At 39.2% G+C, this 20,426-nt stretch overlaps 1 protein-coding gene across 1 annotated transcript in view; it reads right to left on the reverse strand.

Annotated features, from left to right (window-relative positions):
* Nucleotides 1-1,640: 1,640 nt before the first annotated feature.
* The window catches only part of mcf2a (MCF.2 cell line derived transforming sequence a), a 38,448-nt gene continuing 19,662 nt past the window's right edge, over nucleotides 1,641-20,426 (reverse strand). The window contains exons 14-30 of the mRNA XM_041798247.1: nucleotides 19,603-19,679; nucleotides 17,239-17,324; nucleotides 17,049-17,115; nucleotides 14,591-14,706; nucleotides 12,291-12,360; nucleotides 12,076-12,168; nucleotides 11,637-11,729; nucleotides 11,182-11,307; nucleotides 10,842-11,063; nucleotides 10,364-10,456; nucleotides 9,850-9,928; nucleotides 8,013-8,076; nucleotides 6,721-6,821; nucleotides 6,196-6,308; nucleotides 4,011-4,123; nucleotides 3,745-3,848; nucleotides 1,641-3,640 (exon numbers count right to left, since the gene is read on the reverse strand). Coding sequence (XP_041654181.1) covers nucleotides 3,600-3,640; nucleotides 3,745-3,848; nucleotides 4,011-4,123; nucleotides 6,196-6,308; nucleotides 6,721-6,821; nucleotides 8,013-8,076; nucleotides 9,850-9,928; nucleotides 10,364-10,456; nucleotides 10,842-11,063; nucleotides 11,182-11,307; nucleotides 11,637-11,729; nucleotides 12,076-12,168; nucleotides 12,291-12,360; nucleotides 14,591-14,706; nucleotides 17,049-17,115; nucleotides 17,239-17,324; nucleotides 19,603-19,679 — 1,658 coding nt within the window. The 3' untranslated portion in view covers nucleotides 1,641-3,599. The remainder of the gene's footprint in view (nucleotides 3,641-3,744; nucleotides 3,849-4,010; nucleotides 4,124-6,195; nucleotides 6,309-6,720; nucleotides 6,822-8,012; nucleotides 8,077-9,849; nucleotides 9,929-10,363; nucleotides 10,457-10,841; nucleotides 11,064-11,181; nucleotides 11,308-11,636; nucleotides 11,730-12,075; nucleotides 12,169-12,290; nucleotides 12,361-14,590; nucleotides 14,707-17,048; nucleotides 17,116-17,238; nucleotides 17,325-19,602; nucleotides 19,680-20,426) is intronic.

A 20,426-nucleotide genomic window follows, 5' to 3' on the forward strand; every position in this document is an offset into this window, starting at 1 on the left:
GCAGTGTTAATTTCATCTACTAAAACTATGACTAAAAATGTTTAACATCCTTTTTTCCATGACAAAAACTAGACTACAACTAACCAAAAATAGATCTGTGATTACTAAAACTGACAAAAAATAAGTTTAGTTTTTGTCAAGATGACTAAAACTAGACAAGGATGTAATGTAGTTTTTGTCAGATGTTCAAAATCTGTGATATTTCTCCACTGCGGGTAAATCTGTCAAAAAACAATGCAGCTGTATCTATTCTGCCTCTCAGCTGTAGAAAGCAGGGACCCCAGGTTTGACAGAGTGCACAGAACACACTAGCATGACTTGGTACCAGATTTAGGTAAGAAAATAAAAGCTTGGACTAAAAATCAAGCCTAAAATGTGAGGGCTTTTTATGGACTAAAACTAGACTGAAATGTTTTTGAGTTTTTGTCGACTCAAACTAAAAAGGGTAGAAATTCAAAAGACTAAAATGTGACGAAAACTAAGACATTTCATCTAAAGACTAAGACTGAGGCTCAAATTAAAAATAGCTGCCAAAATAACACTGCCAGATGTACCAAACTTCTTCCATGTGAGAATTATGAAGGCTCTGTGCTCTTGGGAACCGTCCTTGCAGCAGAAATGTTTCCTAGAAATGCCTTCCCTAGATCTGTGTGTGTCAACAATCCTGTCTCTGCAGGCTCCTTTGACATCATGTCTTGGTTTTTGCTGGTCTTTGGTTTATGCATTGTCAGCTGTGAGGCCTTCTATATGGAGGCATGTGCCTTTCCAAATCCTGCCTTATCAGTTTATCACAGGTGGACTCCAGACAAGGTGTAGAAATATATCTGCAATGATCAGGAGAAATTACGGGGTACCGAGTTTCGATCAGGGGTCATCAACTACATTTGTACAGGGCTAGCTTTTTCCCAAATAGATGCTTTGGGGCCAAACTTTTAAATAAACTAGAAAAATTTTGGTCTAATAACATACTTCAAAAAATATTCTTTCAAATGTGTGCAATTTTGTAGCCTCTAAAAGTCCCTATAGTTTAGGTAGGTATAGTTGCTATACCTCAACCAGGCACAAGGGGGCAACTAAGATATTTTATCTGAATATTTCTGGGGCTGTTCAGTTCTCCTTCAATGAGTTTAATGCTAATATGCTGTGTCCTGATTCGTGAAAAAGATTTGGGCCCCCAGAAAGAATATCACACATACACGGATTGTCAAGCAACAAATGTTGCATCATTTTATAAATATCCCTGCATTTTAATGTATTTTTTAACCATAATTTCCCCATTTATGAGCAATAATTTTATTATGGTTAAATTCAATTTACTAGCATTATTTTACACTATTTAATAAATTTATAAATTTCAGTCTGTTGACCAATTCATTTATTTGCTTTTGATTCAATAATGACACTATTTACTAAGAAAAAATAAATAAAAACACACTTTTCATTGCAGGCTTCTCAAGGGCCTTTCCCTACTGTGGGCCCGGGTAATCAGTACCCTTTTTCCCCTGTGCTACGCCCATGAATGCACTCTATATTTTGCTTTACTGAACGCTCATTTTCAGCTGTTCTGATGATTATTTCCCTTGTTTGGTTTCAATCACTTGAATAAAATACTTAGCAACCAAAAACTCACAGGTGGACAAAAGTGTTGACAATTTTATTACATCAGTTGGACTCCATTTAAACAATGAAACAGACAAAAACGACAAACGGGTGTATGAAAAAGAGCAGCTTTGTTCAGCCAACATATAACTGTTAAAACATATAAGCTACCGAAATTAAAGTTATTGCCATAAATAGTTTTATTTTCTTCCGTTTTAAGTACCAAAGCGGTAGAAAAAAAAGCCTGTTTAGAACAGTGAGTGTCAATAAAAACCTGCTAATTGTTTAGTTGCCATGCATTTACATGTTAAAGAAACATTCAGCAACAAGCTTAGGCTACTTGGCTCATCAGGAATTTATGATATTCAAGCCGGTGTTCTTTTTTTTTTGTTTTCCAACGTGGAAAAAATGTGCAAAAATCTGCAGCATTTTGGATTAAAACGACAAAGAAACCATATGATACTGTGTTATAAGTTAAAAAAAAGGATTAAATGTGAATGTGATGTGTGGTGAAACCTAACTCCTGTAGATATGGAGATGTAATGTCTTTGGGGACTGCACAGATACCTCACAATATGAAGGAACAACATGACAGCAAAATAAATAAATTAACAACATAGGAAATGTGTAGTGCACAGCAGCCCCTGCTGCTTTCTAAACTCATTTCCATATCAAACACAGCGAATCAAAGGCAGCCCTCCGACTGGGACCCCGATTTGATGTGGTAAATTCATATAAGTCTGCAATCAATATTTAATTAAGCGTTCAACACAGAGGCTTTATTTCATGTTAGCTGTATGATCCCTTTTAATGGGAAGCCAGATTAACCGGGCTGGAGGAAACAATCTGCCTCAGCGAAGGAAGAGTACACGCCGCAACATCTCCCTCTTTCTTTTACTCTTCCTCACTCTCCCTTTTTTTCCGGCATGACTGACATCAGGCTCTCAAAAGATCCCGGAGAAGATGACGGTGTTTGGTGCTCCGTGGCACAAGCCAAAAATTCATCTATGGCAGCCACAGAGGAATACCATCCATCTTCATCATGTCTGCGGGGTCTTACATTAGCATCAGTGACATGTCATCTGCTGCCTGCAGGCAGGGGGTATGTCTCCCCTGCCTCCATAACACATCATAGATTCAATAAACAAAGGAAACACAGCGTGAGTAAGGAAAAATACACAATGAGAGCAGTAAAGCAGCAAGCAAAGCACACATTCAGGAGACAAACGGCGCATTTTCAGTCCCCATTGTCCGTCTGCCTCATTAAAGTGCCGGTTCAATATTTGTGAGGTCAGGTCGAAGCAATAAAAGAGTATTTGATTTAGCAAACAGACTCTAAAGGAGCAGGAATAAAAAAGGCATTATGGCATGGCACATTTTGGCATTTTAACTCCTAAACTGCTCAGAAGAAAAGGTGCCCTAAGGTTTGACATTTAAGAAAAATACAATGAATGGAAAATGTCAACTGGCTACACAAAGATGAAACACTGAGGTACAGTTAATGTTAAAAATGACACCTATGTACAAAAAGTTTCAGGCAAATCCTGGGTTCCCATCCAGCAAGCACACACTGACACAAACAGGAGCAAACACTCAGAAAATGATGATGCTGTCGGGTCGAGACAGGACTGAAAAAAGTCCACAGATTGTGACAGCGACACTTCCTGATGTCTTTGTGTTGCAGATGGAGCTCCAGGAGAACAAGATACACGTCACTACTTAGAAAAGAGGAAGACTAATCAGGATCCAGGTGTCAGCTGTTGATTTTCCAGTAGGGATTAACAGTTCCTGAGCCTTTACCCCTTTGTAACAGCAAACCTGCCCTGTCTGAAAGTACTGGCCCAGATTATCAGTCAAAAACTGGAAAAATAACATCTCTAGAGTTCCTCTTCAATGATTGAAATGTGCTGAAAAAACGGACAACAGGGAACAAGACATTGGTCAGTTATGGCTCAGTCTGTTCCTTCTGTCTGGAAAATATTAGACCACATCCTGTGAATCTATGGAGAGCTGAGCTTTCTTGCTTTAGGGGTCCCTGGATCTGAAAGAAATTCAAACAGATGTTTCAAGCAGAGCAAAAAGAGAGAAAAAGTAAGGATAAATCATATTTTTTTTTAATCTCAGGGGCATGTTTGTTTCTCTTACCCCTTAGTCTAGAGCGCTGTCCTCGACTGCTGTCAGCTAATATCTGCTGCAGGCTTGCTGCTGCTATGTAGCCCTCCAATCGCCGACTCAGATTTTTTACCAACCTAAAAGATGAAGAAAAGCCAGGGGAGATAAAATGCAATGGCAAGGATGGAGAAACTTGTCTTACTTCGAAGAAATGCACAAATGCAGTGTAGATTTGATACTTAGTAACCATGACAAGGTGCTTCACCTCATAAATGTGTGCTGACTCACTGAAAACTCACCAGCGCCCCCTGTTGTCCTCACACTGCAGTTGGATAACGTCTCCACATCTGATGGCAATGCTGTCTGGTCCATTTTGAAGACAGTCAGCCAAAGCCCTGTATCTGCCTGGAGACTGCAAGACAAGAAAAGCATCAAGAACAAAGTAAGAAAAGATTTCTTTATATAGCTATAGAACTCTTGAAAGCTGAAATTACAAAGTGTTTTATTTAAAAAGCCAATAAAGATTTTAAAAAAATAAGACTATAAACAACACAATAGAAGCCAAAAATAACACCTAGCAAAATGCAAAAATATCACTTTTGTAGAGAGTCTAAAAAGGGTTCCAAGTGAATACACTGACCTGGTGGTCAGACAGAAACTTGAACAGGTTTAGATGTGAATAGAGTGGTGCAATAATGAGTCCTGAAACTCATAAGTGCATCAATCCCAGCTCGACATGACAGAGGACCTCCAAAGGGAGGGGCCCAGGAGGCATCCTAATCAGATGCCCAAACAACCTTAACTGCCTCATTTCTCTGGGTCTTGGTCATGGGTGGGGGTAAAAGGGAGGGTAAGACTGACAGGCAGTTGGTGCAGCTTCAGCAGTACTGCAGGTGTTATGCTTTACTGTTGTGGTGAAGAGGGAGCTGAGCTGAAAGGCAAAGCTTTCAGTGTCATTACTCTAGGTCAGTGGTTCTCAACTGGTGAGTTGAGACACAAAAGTGGGTCGCGAAGCCCTTTTCAGTGGGTCACAGAAGTGTGCCTGGAAAAAGATTTGCAACAAATTGTCTATGAAACTCTATAAAACATGCATGTTTTGTCGTATTTCATTGTTTTTGTTTCACTTTTTGTACTGTCTTAGGCCCAAGCTCTACCATTTTTTATTAAATACATCAGATAGACCAAAACATCCCCCAAAATTTGGATCGCAACTCTCCTTGAGGAGTTGACAGTTCGTCCGGTGACTCAACCACTTGAAAACCACTGCTCTAGGTAATGACAAAAAGAATGGGATTGCACATACAAGCGGCCATAATGAGTTTTAGAGAAAGGAGTTCAGACATGGGGATGGAACAAAGGGCAGAACTGCTGCTACTTTGCATCGTAACGAGTCAGTTAAATAGTCTTGAGACCCATGTGGCTCTATTGTGATGATTTGTGGCTTGTTCATGTCTTATTTTGAAAAATTAGTCCCCAAGAAAACCTTTAAAAAAAAAAACTTTGACCTCTGAAATTATATATGCAAGTCATATTAATCAGTGTGATTCTTAGCTTATACACTAGGATTTAATGGTCACAGTTATTTGTCAACCTTTATTTTTCGTCTGTATATTATTGTTCGTCTGTATTCCATTGCACTTATTTGGAATTTTTCACCACTTTTAATCTACTTCTGCTGCTTTTAGCCCATTTTTACCACCTTTATCCAATTTTTGCCCCTTTTCACCTGTTTTTGACACTTCATCCTGCTTTTTCTATTCCACTCTTTCCCTTTTAAGCTGCCTTTTGCCACTAAACGTTATCTTTATCCCCCTTTTTGCCAATTTTTAACTTGCTGCTTTTTGACCATTTTTACCACCTTTTTGCTGCCTATTGCCCATTTTATTCACTTTTCACTCATTTTTACCACATTTTTTGCCAGTTTTTGACTGTTTTAGCCACCTTTAACCTATTTTTACGGCCACTTTAACTCATTTTTGCCACTTTTCATCACTAAGATTGTGGCTCTTGCAAAGGCATTTTTCAGCAATTTGGCTTTCGGTTGAGCAGAGTTGAGTAACACGGCTCTGGAAGGATTTGGAAAGTGTTGCTGGGAGGCGGGATGTTTGGGTTTACTTGCCCAGCCTGCTGCCACCGTTACTATCCAATTTAAGCTACTTCTTTTCTTCGATGGTGGTTTAATAGCGGTTAGCAAACACTTGTTAGCATTGCTGCCACCAAGATTGGCAGGTAATTACTGTCACTTTTCTTTTTGGACGTATTTGTCATGGGACTATGTGCACTGCACTGTGACTGCTCTGGACAATTATAAAACCGCTACACCCATAGAGGTTATCGTTATAAAGGGGAATTGTTTCATGCTTAATAATAATAGTGTTAGAGGGTGTTACCTCTTAGGTACCACATCTACAGAAGGGGGTACCACAGGCTTCAGTATAATGAGATATCTAGCCCTGTATCCAATGAGACTATAATAGGACTCACCAGCTGCACTAAAAGCTCCTCCTCTGTGTCAGATGGGTGGAAGGCGTCCTGACCTCCAGGCCACTCCTCCAGACCCTCGCAGATGTCTACTGAGTGAGGAGCTCCGGGCCAGCCTGGGGTACAAATGCATAGCATTTAGCATGCTACAGATTCTTCTGATTGCATCTATGCATGCTGTAAACACTTTAAGGCACCTTGTACTGTAGATACTTGGTAACTAAATGACATGTTGACCTATTAACTTACTGGGAAAATAACAAGAACGGAGAATCAAAAGCTAATCTCAGAAGCTGGACCTTTTTCCCCCAAATTCCTCGCTGTACCTGGTTCTTCAGGTCAAAGTACACCTGAACTGCTGGAGGAGCAAAAAGTTGAATATCTTCATCAAGTAAAGCTTATGAAGACAATCAGCAATAGCAGTGCAAAGAAAGCGTGATTTTTAATGATTTTGAAATCAAATGTGATTTAGTTACTAAGTATCTACATGATTAAATCTATTAAAAGGTAGAGAAAAGACTGACTCACTCCTGCGATTGTGCTGGTGTTTAGGGGAGTGAGGCTGGGGGTCTGGACTGCTCCTCCCTGACTCTGTGTCCTCTGAGCTCACTGACGCCCTCTGCTGCTTACTGTGGGAACAAAACAAAACAACACATGTTGACAAATGCTGAACACACAGCAGCAGACAGACTCAGGACAGATTTTATCCTCAGCCACACAATCCACAGCCAACTTTGCATCTGATCCACACTTCTAACAGTTTAACTGTCGCCAGATCAGTGGCAAAGAACAACTCTGTCCTGTTGCGTCTCACACAGTTACAATTATTCAAGCACCAGCCAGACAGCATGACAGAACACAGAGCAGCCATGTGCAAGCTCCTCTGTCAAAGTGGGAAGTACTGATACTCACACAGGGAAGATCTGGTCTCGATTTATCAAGATCCAAATTTAGACATTTGGTCTTTCTATTTTGAGATGCTTCGGAGGAATGTTTCTGGAACGCTTATTCTCCAGTAGTGTTGCTTGATCTCAAAAAACGAGCCCCATCTTAAAAATCATGAGGAAATTAAGAAAATTCATGGGATGAAAAAGAGACTTTTTTTCCCTTTGCTTTGCATGCAAAATAGCAAATCTGAGATGCAAAATTAACAACAGTTGTTTAAAAATACAATGTTAGAAATGCCATGGAGGTCAGAGGCCTCTAAACACAGCAGGGGATTAGATGTGGGGTCAGTTATGAACTAGAATGAACGCTTTAAAACAAGTGTGCAGGTGATGATTAGTATGAAAACGCAGCAGCCCTGAGGTGTATTTATAAAGCCCTCAAGCTGGTCTGGGTGGGTCATGCCAGGGCAAGGCTAGCCAGGCTTAGTTTACCACCGAGGGCAGGTCAGTGGCGCTGGGGGCGGTGGCGGGGGAGCGGCCGGGGCCGTTGCCGGGGGCTTCTGGGACGGGGGCTCCGGGAACGCAGGCACAGAAAGACGTCGGCCGACAGCGAGACAAAGTCCAGCCCCGGCAGACAGCCCCTGGGTACCCCTCTGGACGGCCGCATGCCCCTGCAGGTAGGGGGGATGGGAGGAGTGGGGATAGGCAACCAGACAGCAGTGGAGAAAATGGGGCCTGCACCCGTTCTCACACACCGCTACACACAAAGCTGCTACTACAAGCTGTGATTAGATATGAACACTCAGCAAATGCAGATAGAAGAGCTGTGTCTGCCTGTGTCTGATTTATGTATGTGTGCACCTATAACCTGCTACAGTCATGCACTTAACTCTACTGTAAACACTTTATCTGTAAACAACCACAGACACTGACCTCTCTGAGAGCGGGGGAGAAAGCTGCATGTGTCCAACCATTTGGCCATGATGATATGCTTCATCTGTGAGAGGACAAAAGCAGAGAAAGATTGATTTCACTCGTATTTGGACTGCAAAAACACATCAATAGCCTTGGCTTTTATTTACTTCAGTCTATAAAAATGACCGTGCCTTTTTTTGGGATATGCAACAATAAAAGAGGGGCTTTAATTATCTCCAAAAAATGTGCAGGGCAGAGACAGTTAAGACTATAAAAGTGTAAATTGGCGCTGGAAAGAATATTAAACTCTTATTTGTTAGAAGGTAAAAATCCCTGTCTCTCAAAAATTGTATTAATTTCCCACAAATGTAATGTGAACACAAAAAATTAATGTTGTGGTCATTGTTTGTGGTATCCTTTTATAGAACTGCCAGTAATTTGAGTCAGCTTAAGCTCAAGTCACATAAAAAAAATGTAGTCAGGGTGATTTTATGTTCACCATGAAACAGGAAGTTTTTTCCCGACTATTAAAACACTCATAAAGCTATGAATCTTTGCACAAAATTTTAAAAGAGAAGGAGAGAGAAAAGAAAGGATGAATAGCAATGTTGGAAAGATTCTGCAAAATCTATGAGGCTCTTCCTGAATTCAGCCCTCGGAGGTAGGGATGCAAGATTTTGCACAGATTCATTTTAGCTGATATCGATAGTGATATTTAAATATGTTTTACATAACTAAAAATTCAGTCCTTTGAACACAATTTAAGGTTTGAGGATGAACAAAGAAACACACTTTTTCTAAAAACACACTTTAAAGTTTAAAGAATGAGGATGAGTAAAGAAAAAGATCTCAACTTACATAGGTCTGTTGGTTCAGCCTAAAACTCCACTGATTTCATAGTGTATATAGCCAAATTTTACAGTTGATATAGCCTGATATTCATGGCCAAAATACTGGATGTAAATATTGGCAGAAATTTTGATATCTGCCAATATCGATATCAGGCCAATAATATCGTGCATCCTTACTCAGAGGGTGTTTTTGATGCAATTATAAGTTATTTTACAGTTCATGAGGGGCTGACCAAAAGAAAAAAAAATCTTCATGTGAAAAAAACTCACAGGCTAAGGTTGTGCTGGCTCTCGATATTAAAGGTCACAAATTTTACCCCTTTAAGACAGGTGTATATTGGTCTCAGAGGTCCCCAAAACATGCTTATGAAGTTTGTTGCTGAAAAAACACTCCTGTGTTGGATTCATGCATTTATGCAATTTGTATTACCCGGCTGCAATGGAGACTCAAAACAGTCTCAAAATAATAAGTACATACCAGTATTGTCTCAAATAGTTGGAACTTTTCCCCTTTAATTAAAATATTATAATTCTTGTTTTTTTACTATATCTTTTCTCTTTATGCTGCTTGTTCAAATAAAATGGCTGGTAAAAAATGTCAGAGGCAGGTAGTTGAAAAAGTTAATCTCCAACCCTGCCTAAGACCTACCTTTACTTTTCAAACATGTGACGGGCAAGATAGAGAGACTAAGGCCTTAAACTGGGATGTGCTTATACTTGAAGTTTTACGGTAATATACCTATGTCATTCTTCTATTGTTTTCTACAGTCTGTGAAATCTTTCCAACATATTTTTTCCATTGTATGCTTCACTTATCAAATGTTATTTATCTTTCGAGCTGCTTTTAAGAAACAGTATGGAGGAGGGAATAACAGCATACGGCTTTGCTCAATTGTTACAGAGCTTTGAAGCACATCCTGAGCACTCTAGAGCCAAGAGAAGCCCTTCAAAGCTTTGAATCTAGCAGAGGGATTATCTGTCTCATATACATTGTAGTTGTTTACCTCTGAGCAGCTTCTGCTGGTTGGTCAGGATCCTGCGAAGCTCATTGAGCCAGGCCATCTTCACCTCCACTGTGGGAGCCTAAGAGACAACAGGCACATCAATAAATAAAAATAAAGCTTTTATTTCCTGTATCTCTGCTTAATATCGCACTCTAGTGTTACTATTTTTTTCTGTTACAGTCTATACATTGATTTTTTGCTTTATACTTTAAATGTCAGCAAGATATTGAGAATGTGGACTATAATGTCCCAAAGCTCGTGATGACATTTTAAAATGTCATGTTTTTTCTGGCTATCAACCCATGAGCTGAAGATGTTTAGTTATTGTGATAAATAATAAGAAAAGACTTAAATATCACACATAATTAAACCTAAAAATCATCAACACTGACAGCTTCTACAAATCAGTGGTTAAAATTTGTTTGGCCCCTTGTTGTTGTGACATTATAAAAGGTCAATCTTCAACACAGTCTAGAAAGCTGAAGAAAATGCTGCCATTGTTGAGACTCCTTACCTGAACCACATACACCTCCTCCCTGCCACTGTACCAGATCTCAAACTTCTTCACATCTCCTTTGACATTCTCTGTGATCCCCACAGCAGTCATCTGCCAAGAGACATACACTATTCACATGGACGCACACGCCGCATTGGGATGAGCAGCACGTCATACATCACACTTACATCATGTAACACATCTGTCCTGTCAAAACACAAACACACACCTCCGCTGTTTGACTGCTTCCTCCCCACACCCTCAATAATAAATCAAGAGCAACAGCAGCAGCTGGTGACACGCCAACTGTGACACAACTCACACATCAACACTCGACAGAAGAAGTGTAACAGGAACAGAGCAGGTTCTATGGTCAGGGGAAAACTTACTTACCTGCTACTGAATATACTTAATGTAGTGCCAATCATATGCTATATTCATGACATATAACTAATGCTGAACTTAAACAAGGTGAGCACAAACAGACAGAACCAACCTTGAGACAGTTTTTGAAACTGTATGAGGGCGTCTTGTCACAGCCGTCCCCATGCTCCTCCCTCTTCTTGCAGAAGAGCAGAGCTCTCTCATACAGGAAGAGGTGTCTCTGCATCGGCTTGAATCGAGTCAGCTCCTTCATCCGTGTGGGACCTTTTTTATGGCTGATCCACACGCTGAAGGAACCCTGCATTAGTACACGGCCCAGCTCGCATATATCACCCTGCAGATGACAGAAAAGGAGGGATTTATGCCTTTAATGCTTACCTCACTGTTCATGTGTGTCCAAAAAAACTGATTCAGTTTATCAGGATGTTTGCTTCCGATCAGATTTGGCTCACCTCATATCCTGTGATGGCTATCTGATGCATGGAGTCGTTCACTGATTTGAGCAGGTCCAGCATTGCTGTCAGCGCCCCCTGTAGCTCAGAAGTCCCCTCACAGTCTGAGCTGTATTTCAGTAGCTCCTAAACACACACAAATCAAAGGGAAAAGCATAGTAAGCATAAAAATTCAAAAAAATGTATGCAAAAATATGAAAAGAGTGGCTTTAACAGTGCCCTCTAGTGGTAAAGTGATGATGCATGTGCCAAATCTTAGTCCACAGAGCAGCTATTTCATCAAATAAACTTTTTATAAATGGGCCCATTTTCTGCTCTTATTTTCCCAACCACAGAGAACTGGTTTGTAAGATTATTCTGCGTGTATCCAAGGCTATTACTACTAAAAAATACAACAGCCTGCCTCAGTTAAATCATGGGGAATGACTTTTTTTTATATGTAGTTTGTGCATAACCTTAAGCAGAAGCTGGTATTTGGTGAGGCGTTGGACTGGTTTCAAAAGGTAGGAATCCAGACCCAGTTTGTGCTCCAGCTTTTTTTGACATTCCTGCACAAAGGAGACACATTTACACAATGTTAATGTTATGTTTGTTAATGCTATGTCACATCCTTTAACTGCTATGGAAAAAAATGAAAGGTTTTATAACATTTCTACTGCTCAGAATAAATGAGAATCAAGTACAACAAAACTGAAAATGCAATCCTTAAAGTGCATGAAAACAATATAAAAAGCACAATAAAAGGCTATGACACACTGATGACTAAATCATTGACGTAAATACTACTGTGCAGACCGACACTGAAGTATTTTCATAGAGCTTGACTTTTGTAAACCTTAGTTGCATTTCTATAAAACTGAGAATGAAGAGAGAGTGAATGATGGCCCTGCTGACCTGAAAGAAGGCACAGTCTGAAAACTGTCTCCACAGCGCCTCAGAGCGAGGTTTATTCTGACAGTAGCATTCATACATCTGAAAACTCTCTTTCTGAGGAGACAACAGAGAAAAATTCATAATAAACACTAACTCAGTTTCTGTACAAATTGTCAAAATACAAAGCAGCTGCTTAAAATAAACATTAACGCATCATGATTAATGTTTCATCTCACCCGCTCCAGAAAACAAGCTCCCAGGCCTTCAGGGGCCTCCAGGCAGCTTTCCAGGTCCTGGAGAAAAACCCTAGATTTCCATAAAGTCCAGAAATAGGAATTAGATCTCAAACAAAGTGACTGTACAGACTCCATATTAAACCACAACAAACACTAATTAAGTAAAGGGCTGTTTTGGCCACGGCCCTAACCTTCGACTTCACTGCGTTTTCAGTGTTCAGCAAGAAGCAGCTGGATTTTTGTGCTTCTACCATGGGTAAGTAACCCTTTAATAAATGAATGCACTTCATCAGTTTACTTTAGTTTGTTTTAGAAGTATGATTTTGATCAACTCTAGCTATTCATTGTAAACATCTGTTTTTAAAGGTTCTATGTAAATAAAGTTAATGTTATTATTATTATTATTCTTGTCCCTCTGACCTGTCAACTTTAGGCTCAGCTACACCCCTGAGATACAACTAAATATTTTCATTTGGTTTCAGCCAAACTTCTTCTTCTTCTTCTTCATGCTAAATTGATGCACATATCCCATGCAGTGTATATGTGAAACAACCTTTGAAGTGTCAGGTTAGATCAGTGTTACTCAACCCTGCTCAACCAAAGAGCCAAATTGTTGAAAAATACTTTTGCAAGAGCCACAATCTAAGTGGTGAAAAGTGGCAAAAAAGGGTTAAAGTGGGCATAAAATAAGTGAAAGGTGGCAAAAAGCAGCAAAGAATGGCAAAAACTAGCTGAAAAGTGGCAAAAAATTGGGTGAGAATCGACAAAAATTAGTTACAGGCAGGTGACGATCAAAAGGCGGCAAAAACGTAGCAAAAAAAAGTGAAAAGTGACTTAAATGGGCAAAAAAGCAGCAAAAAGGTAGGAAAAATGGGCAAAAAGCAGCACTGGCAAAAATTGGTAAAAATTGCAAATAGCAAAAAGCAGTAGCAAAAATGGGCTCAAAGCAGCAAAAAATGATTAAAAGCGTCAAAACGGAGCAAAAAATGAGTGAAAAGTGAATTAAATGGGATAAGAGTGGCAAAAATGGGCTAAAACCAGCAAAAAAGGTTTAAAAGCGGCAAAAACAGCAAAAAAAAAATACTGAAAAGTGACTTAAATGGGTAAAAAGCAAAAAGGTGGGAAAAATAGTCAAAAAACAGCAAAGTGGCAAAAATTGGAAAAAAAATGCAAATAGCAAAAACAGAATAAAAGTGGCAAAAATGGGCTAAAAGCAGCAAAAATTGATTAAAAAAAGAAAAAGAGGCAGGAAAATGCAAATAAGGTCAATGGAAATATACAGACAAAAAAATGGTTGACGATCAATTAAAGCCTCCTATATACATGTGGGAAACAAACTGATTAATGTGATCATTTCCGAGACAATGCAGGCAGGGGGAAATCACTTCCCAGAATGCTTGCACAAAAATGAAAGCCCATACGGGAAACTATTCATATTTTCTCCCTAATATAAAATAAATCTAGAGTGTTTCTTTACACAATGTGTATATAGAAGACTGTAATGTTAATATTATAAAGTCAACATGTCTTTACCTGTAGGATTCCTCTTTTATTTAATCTGATTGTGCCTCTCCTTTTTCCTTTGTTCATCTAAATAGCCTGTTACCAGTTTAGGCAAAACACCAACTGCATTTTACCAAATCCATGCGGTGTTCTGCTACTTTCTTTCTCCCTTGATAGCTGGGTTGTAACTCTGGCACAATAATAGGCTTCAGAAACCACTGTGGAGTCAATTCATCTCTCTAAAACACCACGCCATAATTCACCATAAAAGATGGAATATTTAGTTCTAAAATCAGTTTCAGCTGAGTCATGCAGGTCTCTGCAGGAAGCCAAACTCAGCAGGATAAAGAGGAAAAACCAACAGCAGGAAAAAACACTGTGCTTTTTAGAGTTTATCATCAACAAACTGTCACGCCACATGTCACGTAAATGCTCTCTTTCATAGGAAAAATGTGGCAAAGTGATTCTAAAGTATTTTTAACAGCACGTGTTTGGCTGTGTATGATAAATTTGCCTCTCTGGAAAGCTTTCTAAATCCAGCGATTCAGTTTGTGGGAAGAGATTAAACATAATACTTGTGCTGTATTTCTGCCAAATAGCACTCACTGATGTTTTAAATAGACTTCAGCACTCTTTGAGCTCTTATGTAGACATTTTCCTTTCCCTATTACTGTTATTGACGTCAGATTGTTGAAATGTTTAGAGCAGTAAAACAAAGTCAACATACATTTAGACCTCTGTATACCAAGTTAAAAATGCTCTTCGCATTACAAACAGATCTATGTGGGTGAACTTGCCTGCTATGGAAGTTGTAGATCTCAGGCATGTTTCCAAAAAGGATGTCTCTCTTGCTGCGCAGGATTGGGGGCAGAAGCCCTGACAGGGCTGGGTTATCCATCTCAGCCCTGTAGCCCTGAGATAAGCCATCATGGTAGCACAATTGAAGAAAATACACCACAGTGTATAGTTTAATCTTGTGCAACATTACTAGGATTAATTGAAATGCAAAGATATGATGCATAAAAGTAATAAGATGTGCACAGATTGTGAAATTTAAGGCCAATACCAATGTTAAAAATATTCCACTCTATTTTTAGTGCCTTTTATTCAAATTAGCTTGGAATGTCACTAGAACTCGTCTTATAAAATGCATGTTGCTCATCTTTCCCAAAGAGTGTTCAACATAACGTAGTGGTGTAGAGGTGCCTGGATAAGTGGGTCTTAGTGCTGCACAATGTGCGATTGCAGTCGTAAAAGACAATACTGTGATTTACGATTGTGATTATGATATAGTAGCTATATGGTATCTTGAGTCTACTTCCTTGGTTATCAGGGAAAATGTAGAGAATAATGAGAGTTTTGGAGTTTGTATTTCTCAACTCAAACCCTACAAATATTAAGTAGCATAAAAAATGCAAACCCTGAAGTTTTTACATTACTGCTTTGAGAATAACTTGAACATTTTTCTTTATATGGATAATAAAGGCACTTTTACAAAGTGCAATAGTGGCATTATTGTGAATTCAGAGACCTTCCTTCAGACATTTTTGTAAACCTTTCAAACACTACTTAATACCAAACTAACTGCAGCCTTTTATGGGATTACAGGATTTTATGGGATCATGTAATTGCACATCCTGACATCATAATTATTAATTGTGCATCCCACCCAGGGAAGGATAACCACCACATTATCTATAAAGACATGCATATGTAGTTCACTTAAAAATGGGCCTGTAATATTTGCTAGAGATGTAACGGTATCGTTAATATCGCAGTAGCAGAAGTGTACCAGGTGTAGTCCTGGACATGCAATGGTTATAAACCGTAGGTCTTTAGGGAAAAAGTGTAGGATTTTTTTAGTGAAACAGAGGAAGGGAAGTGGGAACTACAGCTCCCATCAGCCCTTGTGTATCCATCATTCCTTGCACTCCACTCGGCTTGCCCTAACAGCCAAAAATGATGGATATACTACGAGTGGTGATGGAGGATCAGTCTCTGGGGAGACCTGAGAGACTGAAGTTTTTGAGATTGTCGAGGCACCGGCGACAGCATTTTGGTCTACCGGTGTCAAAATGAGAAAGGCGAAAAGCAAAACAAAAACATTATGCAGACACTGCGAGACTTTATGAGTAACATAAGGAGCCAAAAGACTCTTAAGGAAGTGTTCACAATCCACAACAGTGCAAGGGCTCGACAGATCACAGAGTGTATCAGTGAATATATCTGCAAAGACCTACTGCTGTTTTCAGTGGACAATGAAGGATTTAGAAGTTTAGAAAACTCTGCAGCCAAAGTATAAGTATAGATTTTTAGCCTAATGCATACCTACAGCACTTTTCTACCATACTGTAATATTCAAAGTGGAACTGTTGTTTAATAAATTCTGATCTCGCCTTTTTCCATGTCTTCATTTGATGTTTGCTTGTTTGTTTGTTTTTTAGTACCGCAATAAATACCCTACCGTGGACTCGAGGTATTACCATAATGTGAGATTTTAATACCGTTACATCCCTAGTATTTTCAAATGCCACTTAACCTCCTCTGCTTTAGGAAGTAAGGATTTTTGAAACTGACGGCATCAAAAGAGCTAATTTTAACATCACCACTGACCCACAGTTTTATATTTGGGTTGACAATTCCATGTTTCTAAGCAGTGTTAGGGGTAATGCATCACAAAGCAATAGACTAGTCTACTCTGATTAACTGCTGGTGCCTTTGTCAACCCAGACGAGGGGATTTAGGAGTGGATATACTCTGTAGAGACAGAAAAACAAGTGGCTACACTCTGCATACACCTTGTGCTACACCACTGACACTACCTGAGCAGACCTTTGGCTTCACATTTGAACTCGAAAACAAATTGGTTAGTCCAACAGGTGACGTTTTTAGTCCAAAAATACTAGTTTGCCACTACTGAATTGATGAAACATGGGGCGCAGATGGCAGTTAGGTCATCCTCACGTATGATGGCAGCCCAGGTTCAAGTCTGGCCTGCAGCTCCTTTCTCCTACTCTCTTATACCTGTTTCCAACTCCATCTCTGTCCTCCTCTCTAAATAAAGGCATAAAAAGCCCCAAAATACATCTTTAAACAAATGATGTGATATAAATGCCTGCGACGTGACCTGCAAGCAGGCAAATGTTTGTCAGAGGGCTGATATAAATAAAAATACTGACACAAGTGCATCCCTAAATAAACATTTGTTTATTAGATGTGATGATGAAAATGAAAGATAAATGTGTGTTTTCTCACCAGCAGAACTGACAGCAGCTCTTCTACATAGATTCTCTCGGTCTCTATGAGTTCCCTCATCACGTGACTGTAACGCAAACACAGGAGGAGACAAAGCCAGAGGGCATCATTAGCACTGAACAAAGAGAATCATAAAGTAAACAGCACTGAGAGCAGCACCAAGGACAGACAGATGCCTCCTCCTTCTCACCGCTTCAAGAGATCCGGGCTGTCCTCGCCCTCCAGACTGTACGACACACAGCTCCGGCTCTCCTGGTAGTCGTGAATCACCTCGATCTGTCACAACACAGATGGACAACAGTTACTCTTCCATCCAGGAAAATTTTTAGTTAGAAGAAAATAATTTCTATTAAGTATTAGGATTGTCAAGATTAATTGCATTAATCTCAATGAATTAAGATCCACAATTAGTGCATTCATTTTTTAAATTCCCATCGATCACATACTTTATTGTCCTTTCGGCATACTTTAGTTCAGCCATGCCAGCGTCTTCCTGCAGCCACAGTGATGTAGATTAAGTCCACCACTGCTCCTATACACTTATTACACTTTACAAAAGTCAGAGGTCATCTGCACCTTGTGTTTTCAAACATTTACCTTTTTAATGCTCCCTTATTTGTCTTTTAATCAATAAGTTACTTTTTCTGTAAAATCACTGATCTGCCTATAAAAGCTGGTCTGTATCTAAACAGGAAGTCAATCATTCTTAGTTTAACCTCCAATTTCCACATACACCGGCTACGCTGCCAACTGAAGCATGGGCGGTTTTGCTCCGACTGAAGGCAGATCTCAGGTTCACGCAGGGATCGTATGTAAATAGTGTATTATTTTGCCTTTTGGGGTTGACTTGTCATACATTTCTAAATGAGTCCTCAATGTTTTTTGCTTCTATCACCTTCACTTTATGTTTGCTTCAAAGGATGTGTGGTTCATGAAATGTTCTGTGGTTTTCCACCTCAGAAGTTAACATTTCTTCATCATGGCATAGCAGCTCTATGACCCACTGAACCCCTGGTGACCTTTTGGTTGTGCCACAGGATAAGACCTTATGCTGGCATAGTGATGATTTACTGTCAGGACTCCATGCATTATTTTGAAATTGACCAGATGCTTTTCAAGATTTTCCAGTTGTTTGCATTGATCTGCTCTATTTGGATTGGCGTGGTTTGGCAGCAGCCAGCTCTGAAAGTAGACCTGGTATTTATCTCTGGCGGGGCAGAGAGGCGCTTTAGGGACGTGCTGGAGACAGACTGTAGCGTGCACAGTGGAACTGCTCTGATTGACTAGAGAGGAGGCAATTTGCTCTGCAGTGCAGCTGCTGTATGTTGAAATGGGAGCTAAGACTACAGAAGAATCCAAAATGACGTTTTTGATTACATAATAGTGGAATTTTGAAGGATGCAAAGGATAAAACGGATGCAAGTAATTGCATTTAACTACAGATTAATGGCGATTAAAAATTTTATTCTTTCCACAGCCATATTAGGAATCCAACTCTACTTTAAAATACAATTAAAAACAATACAAATATTGTGAGATTCCAATAAATGAGATGAGAAATATGTTACAGTACTCTTTTTTTAATTTTACTTTTATCAGGTGTTTTATTAGCTTACACCACTGACTTCTCAACTGATGACAAACTGTACGGTTTGAAATCAAAAAGGGTTTCAGGGTTTTGAATTAAATAGAAAATCATAATAACACATGCACACGCAGCAAGTGCTAGATCCAAACCGAACAATCATAAAGATGCAGAAATGATCCGCATGCCTGGAAGCTTTTGTTTAAGGATTTATTTAGCAACAAGTGAAGCTGTGAGCCAACATGCTCTTCACAAGACTTTCAAATGTATCTGATATTTACCATCATAAATCGAACAGGTGACCCAACACATATGAAGTCCAACATCTTCTAATGAGGTACCAAGAAGAAGAAAAATAAAGGATTCAAATACTACTTGTATTCTAAGGAGGAGCACATTGGCTGGAAACATCATCTGCTGTTGCTGAATAAATCCACGAGAGCTTCCAGGCATGCAGATCAATTTTGCATCTTTATGATTGAGTTTAAAAAATCTTCAATCATGATTTAGATTCAAACTAATTTCTACACAAAACTTTAAAACTGATTGGTAATTATGGTAAGGATTATCATATGGATTTATTTTAATATGTAAGCATAATAATTATCTATTCTAAATTATGGGGAAGGGGAAGGATTAAATAAATTCATTCCTCTTCCTGCTCCTTTTCTAATATGTAATCTTAACCACGTTTTTCATCATTTACTCTACTTATTCTCTGTGAGTTCGTACAATAACTCTTTTTCCTCTTTTTTTACACGTTCAAAATAAACATTTCAATCAATCAACCAATCAATCAAAATTGTAAAAAAAAATTCTATTGGGAACCAAGTATCCTGATAGTTTTTAAGTTAAGAGTTGTCTGTATCATCATATCCCTATTTTCAAAAACACTTTGCAATGCTAATTTGATGGTGGAAGGAGAATGAATAAGTAAAAAAAAAAAGGGAAAATGTCATTTTTCCTTACTTTTCTAGGATTGGGGCTCTTCCGGGATGCTCTCTTCCCAGGCAGAGAAATGTCGAATGTAAACTTCAAACCATCACCTGCAAAAGCAAAATCATCATCATCAGTAGCAGCAGCAGCGGTGGCAGAAGCTCATCAAAGTGTGAAAGTGTATCTCACATACGGTATATCTCCATATGCTCTGATGAATACTGAAAGATGACTAATTTGAGCTCCCAAATGACGACTCTTAATGACCATGTGCACAGTTTGAACACTGCAGCCTCAAAGCGACTTCTCTTGCCCTGCATGTGACCTTTTTTCCTTTAAAAAAACATCAATCAGCTATAATCAACATTAAAGGTAATCAATGATAATAGGTTGCCTGCTATAAAGATGCAGCCTGGGACCTGTACATGTAGATCTGAAGCAGTATTTGGCATCCCTGTCAGAGTTCTTTTGATCCCAGCAGCTGAAGCCTTCATGATAGTTCAACCTATACCCTCAGCTCGTGCCCTTGCATGTGCCATGTTGGATTCATCAGTGGTATGCACACACATGTGTGCATGCACATACATGTGTGTATGCATGTACCGGATCAAATTAATCAAAGCCAACCACTTTTCCCTTCATCTCGTCTTTTAAATGACTTGTCAAAGGGGAGCCTCTGAGGGGTTCATAAGCACTTTCATTCTCTTTCTTGTTTTTTCTTTCATTAATATGGATTCATGTCATAGAGACAGAAACTAAAGACATGAATTAAGTAAGAAAATGAAGATTTATCCTTTAATTGTCACATGCTAAATGCTTGAGACACTTTAAGTTAGTCAAAAGATAAAATCAAACAG

The sequence above is a fragment of the Cheilinus undulatus genome, linkage group 10, assembly GCF_018320785.1.
Source record: "Cheilinus undulatus linkage group 10, ASM1832078v1, whole genome shotgun sequence".
NCBI lineage: Eukaryota > Metazoa > Chordata > Actinopteri > Labriformes > Labridae > Cheilinus > Cheilinus undulatus.